Source organism: Chelonia mydas, chromosome 1 (assembly GCF_015237465.2).
Source record: "Chelonia mydas isolate rCheMyd1 chromosome 1, rCheMyd1.pri.v2, whole genome shotgun sequence".
Classification (NCBI taxonomy): domain Eukaryota; kingdom Metazoa; phylum Chordata; order Testudines; family Cheloniidae; genus Chelonia; species Chelonia mydas.
In genome coordinates this window covers 6,663,375-6,670,417 of record NC_057849.1, presented here as the reverse complement: position 1 = coordinate 6,670,417, position 7,043 = coordinate 6,663,375, and the positions used below count along the sequence as shown (strand labels likewise).

The 7,043-nt window shown below is 48.6% G+C and overlaps 1 protein-coding gene across 1 annotated transcript; it reads left to right on the top strand.

Annotated features, from left to right (window-relative positions):
• The first annotated feature begins 5,456 nt into the window (after positions 1–5,456).
• Positions 5,457–6,425, top strand: LOC102935046 (olfactory receptor 51G2). The gene has a single exon (XM_007071013.3). The coding sequence runs from the start codon at positions 5,490–5,492 to the stop codon at positions 6,423–6,425; it is 936 nt and encodes a 311-aa protein (XP_007071075.2). The 5' UTR covers positions 5,457–5,489.
• Positions 6,426–7,043: the final 618 nt, after the last annotated feature.

The following is a 7,043-nucleotide window of genomic DNA, read 5'->3' as shown; positions in this document are numbered from 1 at the left end:
GCACCCCATGCAACCCAAAGGGGAGGACAGTGTACTGATATAGTCCCTCTGGAGTTGCAAAGGCCATCTTCTCTTTATCAGCCTTGGCCAGGGGGATCTGCCAATAGCCCTTGGTCAGGTCAAGGGTAAACATAAACCATCCTTTCCCCAATCTGTCAATTAGCTCATCTATCCGGGGTATAGGGTACACATCTGTCATAAAAATAAAGGGAAGGGTAAACCCGTTTAAAATCCCTTCTGGCCAGAGGAAAAATCCTCTCACCTGTAAAGGGTTAAGAAGCTAAAGGTAACCTCGCTGGCACCTGACCAAAATGACCAAGGAGGAGACAAGATACTTTCAAAAGCTGGGAGGAGGGAGAAAAACAAAGGGCCTGTGTCTGTCTGTATGCTGCTTTTGCCGGGGACAGAACAGGAATGGAGTCTTAGAACTTTTAGTAACTAATCTAGCTAGGTATGTGTTAGAGTATGATTTCTTTAAATGGCTGAGAAAAGAACTGTGCTGATTAGAATGACTATTCCTGTCTGTGTGTCCTTTTTGTAACTTAAGGTTTTGCCTAGAGGGATTCTCTATGTTTTGAATCTAATTACCCTGTAAGGTATCTACCATCCTGATTTTACAAAGGTGATTCCTTTACTTCTATTAAAAGTCTTCTTGTAAGAAAACTGAATGCTCTTTCATTGTTCTAAGATCCAAGGGTTTGGGTCTGTGGTCATCTATGCAAATTGATGAGGATTTTTACCAAACCTTCCCCAGGAAGTGGGGTGCAAGGGTTGGGAGGATTTTTGGGGGAAAGACGTGTCCAAACTATGTTTCCCAGTAAACCCACAAAGTTTGGTGGTGGCATTGTACCTTGGGGAAGTTTTAACCTAAGCTGGTAAAAGTAAGCTTAGGAGGTTTTCATGCAGGTCCCCACATCTGTACCCTAGAGTTCAGAGTGGGGAAGGAACCTTGACAGCATCAAACTGGGACACCTCTGTCAGCTTTTGGAAGTCGTTGCAGAACCTCATGCTGCCATTCGGCTTAGGCACTAAAATCACTGGGCTTGACCATTGGCTAGGAGATTCTTCAATGACTCCTAAGGCCAGCATTTTCCTGACCTCTGTCCTGATCTCCTCTCTTTTGGCCTCCGGGATCTGGTATGGCTTGACATTCACTTTCACTCCCGGCCCTGTGAGGATGTGATGGTGAACCTCAGTATTCCTGCCTGGCTTTTCTGAGAACACATCCTGATTGCATTTAATCAGGCTGATCACTTCAGATCGTTGCTCCGGAGTCAACTCCGGGGATATTCCCACTTGGTCTGGCTGGTTGCTTTTAAGGGATATGCCCCGAGTGCAACCACTTGCGCTTCTATATCCTACCATGGTTTCAGCAGGTTTATATGGTAGATCTGCTCCAGCTTCCGGCTGTCGGACCTTATAGTCAACTTCTCCTATGGCTTCTATTATCTCATGTGGCCCCTGCCACCTGGCCTGGAGCTTGCTCTCTGCCATGGGTATGAGCACCATTACCCGGTCTCCCACCTGGAACTTCCGGGTCATTGCTTGGCAATTGTAGTATGCCCATTGGGCCCCTTGGGCCTTCTCCAGATGTTCGCGTACAAGGGGGGCGACTTGGGCTATCCTGTCTTTCATTTGCAATACATGTTCAACGATGTTTCTCCCGGTGTTCGGATGTTCTTCCCAGCCCTCTTTGGCCATGTCCAATATGCCCCTGGGGTGGCGATCATATACCAGTTCGAATGGGGAGAATCCAGTGGAAGCTTGGGGAGCCTCCCATACAGCAAACAGCAAGTAAGGCAGCAGGGTGTCCCAGTCTTTCCCGTCGTGACTAACCTCTTTCCGTAGCATGTTCTTCAATGTTCTATTGAAGCGTTCAATAAGACCATCAGTCTGGGGATGATAGACTGACATCCTGAGAGTCCGTATATGGAGCATTGTACATAGGTCCTTCATTTACTTAAGACACAAAGGGGGTCTCTTCATCCATCAGGATCTCTTTAGGTATCCCTACTCTGGAAAAAATCCAGACTAATTCTTTGGCTATGGCCTTGGACATGGTGTTCCGTAGGGGTACGGCCTTGGGATATCGGGTGGCATAATCTAGTACTACCAGAATGTACTGATGACCCCAGGCTGACTTCTCCAGTGGCTCTACTAGGTCCATAGCTATTCGCTCGAATGGGATTTCAATAATTGGTATAGGTACCAAAGGGGCCCTTAGGTGTGGTCGAGGCCCATGTAACTGACATTCTGGACAGGAGGTACAATATCGCCGGACAGCCGCATAAATGCCGGACCAAAAAAAACCTCTGAAGAATCCGATCAAGGGTCTTATCTACCCCTAGATGGCCCCAACAGATGTCTGTGGGCCAGATCCATCATGCCCCTCTGATGCTTCTGTGGGACCAAGAGTTGTTCTACGACTTGCTCTTGGACCCAGACTACTCTGTATAGCAGATTACCCTTAATCACATAATATGGCCCTGGGCCCTTGACTCTCCCCTACACGGGGACCCCATTTACCTCGACTATTTCTTTATGAGTATTGCTGTATATTGGATCATTGGCCTGATCTTGACCAAAATTCCTGAGTGAGGTCCAAACTCAGGGGGATCTACCTCTGTCTCCCCCTCGGGGAAAACACCCGAGGAACAAGGTCCGGCTATTGGGTCGTTGATCTCCTGCCCCGCCCCACTGTCCGTTGAGCCACATCTTTCCCCTACAAGAGTAGATTTCTGGTACTGGGTCACGATCCTCATTCCCCTCCTTTTATCCGCCCTCCGTTCCCTCCGAGGCTTCTGGGGCTTTCCCAGCGGGGAGAACAAATCCTGGCCAAATTTGTGGAAAGCTGGGGAGGGGGTGTTATCTATCTGGGCCACCCCCTGGGTCCTGGGTTCATTATTTTCTTCCACCTTCTCCCCAGAGATTAGGCTATCAAATCCCGGGAAGTCTTGTCCAATAAGGACTGGGTAGGGGAGTTTCGGAACTACTCCCAATGTCACCTTAGTGGGGTTTCCGAGAACTTCTATTTTTGCAGGGATAGTCGGGTAGTAACTGACATCCCCATGCCCACAGGATATTCCTGAGTGTTTGGCCCGGGATAGTTGGTCCTGCCTGACCAGCTTTCCCAAGACCAGAGTGATTGCACTTCCCAAGTCTACTAATGCAGTGGTCTCTATACCATTCATCTTAACGGGTCTAGTGTATCTATGAGGGACCATTGCAACCCCTACAAGACTTATTAGATCACATGGTCCTCCTATATCTCCCAGTTCGCACTGCATGGACTCTTCTAGATTTGGGTATTGGGCAGCGATATGCCCCAATTCATCACATGCATAACATCAGTACCCTGCTCGGGGCAGCCCCTGATTTTTCGGGCTACTAGTCTTTATCCCCTGAGCATTTCTCCCCCCAGTCCTCAAGTCTCTCCGGGACCTCTGGCTGCTCTTCAGCCTCCTTCCTCCCCTCCATAGTCTGGCCTGGTGCTAGGGCAAACTGGGGCCTCGGTGCAGAGACTTGTCTCTGATTCTGGTGCCTTCCTTCCCCGGTGGTCTGCAAAAGGTCTTCGGCTGCTAGGTGTCTCTCTACGAGGGCAACTAGTTCACTATAGGAGGAGGACTTGTTTTGCCAGACCTACCCCCGTATGTCCAGCGGCAACCCCCTCATGAACCTGTCCAACACAAGGATTTCCACTATCTTCTCTGGCCCATGGGTCTCAGGGCAGAGCCACTTCCAGGTGAGGTGGTTTAAATTAAATAGCTGGGACCTCGGCAGTTTGCTGTCCTGGTATTTCCACTCATGGAAGTGCTGGGCCCGTATGGCTGATTTCACACCTGACCTTGCCAGAATTTCCACCTTCAGCTGGGGTAATCCATAGCTGTCTCTGTGGTCATGTCAAAATAGGCCTTCTGGGGATCCCCACAAAGAAATGGAGCCAGGATACCTGCCCACTGGTCTTGGGGCCAGGCCTCCCGCAGTGCCGTCCTCTCGAAGGCGGGGAGATAGGCCTCTATATTGTCATATGTAGTCATCTTCTGTAAATAGTTGCTTACCCGCAGCGGCCGGATCCCCTGGGGCCTGTGCGTCAGCATGGTCAGGGCTTTTAACTGGTTCACTGCTTCATTCAGGGTGGCTCGATCTTGGGTGGTGTGGTTCATCAGTAGTTGGTTCGTCTCCTGTTGGACGTGTACTGACTCTTGCTGGGCAGCCATCTGCACCCTGGTAGCCTCTTGTTGGGCCACAGTGGCCTGTACCAATGCCTTCACTACATCCTCCATTTGTGTGTGTGTGTGTGTGTGTGTGTGTGTGATTTACCCTGCCCTGAGATGGCTTGCCACAGAGCCTTATTCACTCACCACATCCCACTGCTGACACCAAGTGTGGCAAAATACCTTGTTTGCCTCAGTAGGCTCGGTCCCTTTTAGCCTTGGAGACTCAGGTTTGGGGCAAGGCAAATCCTTATAGGTGGCACAGGGTCCTGCTACTCATCTCCTTAGTCAGTCCTTTGTGCTTGTTTTCCTTCCCTTCTGGGGAGTGAGTGCAGCCTCCCTACTGGGAAGGTCTGGTGTCTTGCTGCAAACAGCCTACTGGCAGCTTCCCTGCTCCTCTCACTCCCTCACTCTGCCCCTCCTATCACCCAGGGGAGGGTTTAAAAAGGTCCCAAGTAGTTGGAGTCAGCTGAACCTAATTGGTTCCCTAGCAACCCCTTTTCCAGCTGAACCTTATTGCCCAGTGGTTCTCTCTCCACAGTGGATAGGGAGGGGCCTTTTAATCCCCTGGGACTAATTACTACCCCCCTTTTGTAGCTGTTTGTCCTGGGTTTACCACAATAGCTTCTATGCAGCACAGATAAATACAATGACCATTATCACCATGTGTTTACACACGTCATGATACAATGGGGCACACTCAGACAAGGAGGACAAGAAACTGTGTGTGGTAAAGTCACAACTGTAAAATCACACAGTGCTCAAGTAGGCTATGGAACTCCCAGCCACAAGATATCAATGGGGCCAAGAACTCAGAGAGATTCAAAGAGGAATGGGATGTTCATATGGCTAAGCAGAAAATTAAATTACAATAATGAGGGGTTTTAAAAGAATCTGTAAGGGCTTTAAACCTTCTTTATTTATACCAAAAATATGTCTCTTAACTAGTGGGTGTCGGGGGAAACATTCCCTTAGAGCGGTTTATCTCATAGCTGCCTAATGCAGAGCTTCTTGGATTGTCCTCTACAGCATCTGGAACTGACTACTGGATATTGAGCTATACGGACTACAGGTCTGATCCAATCTGGCAATGCCTATCTTCCTATCAGTGATGAAGAACCAAGACAATATTTTTGCTAATCTTCCTTCAGCTCCTTGGATTCTCTAGCCTTCCACTGAGATCAGAGAGATGTCTAGTTAAATATTATCTAGTCTCCTGTTCTTTTTCTTTTCAGGAAAGAAAGCTCAAAACGCCTCGGACCAGCCCGGTACATTATGTCAGCTCTCAATGACACCAAATTCAACTCTGCAGTGTTCCTTCTCACAGGGATACCTGGGCAGGAAGATGTCTATCTCTGGATCTCTATCCTCTTCTGCTTAATGTATCTTATTTCGATAGTAGGAAATTCAGTCATTCTGTTCATTATAAAAACTGATCCAAAGCTCCATGAACCCATGTACATTTTCCTTTCCATGCTGGCCATCACAGACCTTGGTTTATCGTTATCCACCATGCCAACGATACTGGGCATATACTTGTTTAATTCTAAGGAGATCAGCCTGGATTCCTGTTTTGCCCAGGTCTTCTTCATCCACTCACTTTCATTAACTGAATCCTCCATGCTGTTGCTGATGGCCTTTGACCGTTTTGTTGCAATCTGTAACCCACTGAGATACGCTTCCATCTTAACTCCACCAAGAATAGCCAAACTGGGACTCGTGTTTGTGCTAAGAGGGGTGGTCCTAGTATTCCCAGTCCCCTTTCTCCTGAAACGGTTCCAATACTGTCGAGCCAATATCCTCTCCCATTCCTACTGCCTGCACCAGGAGGTCATGAAGATGGCTTGTTCAGACATCACAGTTAACAGCATCTATGGATTGTCTGTTAAGCTCTTAACAGTTGGGTTGGATTTTTTCCTCATCTTTCTCTCTTATGTGATGATCATCAAAACAGTGCAGAGCGTCGCGTCCCCCATGGAGAGCCTCAGGGCCCTGAACACCTGCATATCCCACCTTTGCGCCGTCTTGCTCTTCTTCACACCAGAAATTGGCTTGTCTGTGATACACAGATTTGGGAACAGCTCTTCTCACTTGCTTCAGATTCTCCTGGGCTATGTCTACCTGCTTGTCCCACCCCTGATGAACCCAATTGTGTACAGTGTGAAAAGCAAACACATTCGTGCGAGGATAATCAGGGTATTTGTCAAATAAAGAGTCAGTTCATTACCTGGATCCTGTGCTGCTGATGTGGGCATGAAATATACGGACCACCTATTCCATCCTGGACACTTACATCTGAGAGGACATGAGCTACTGATCTCCACTGTGTAGAGAGTGGTTCAGGTGGCGTCTAAGACCTGGAGCAATGGGTGATGGGCTGTCCCCAAACACTGTTGAGAGAGGGCAATGCATTGGTGGAAGGAAACCAAGGCAGGCAGCAGCATTTAAAAATTGAATGAGTTCGTGGACAGCCAGGGGACAGGAGAGATGTTGGCTAATAAAGATCCATATCGGTGGCTGCTCCAATCTCACTATTCTTGTTGATACAGTCAATAAAGAGAAGGGATTTGGATGTTGTTTCCTATTACCCCCAGTCTGTAGCTGTTCTGTCTCTAGTTAAAAAACAGGGGGCCCTGCAAAAAGGTGCAGGGCTGTCTTGCAGTCGCAGTCCTGGCCCTTCCCGAGAGCTCTGGGTGCTGCATGACCCATGGGTGCTGCACCAGCGATGGATAGGGGTTATTCAAGGGGCATGGACACCCATCCTTCCCCCACGCCCTCAGCCAGGTGCGTGTGACTGAGTCATGTCAGAGACATGATTAATGTCAGAGC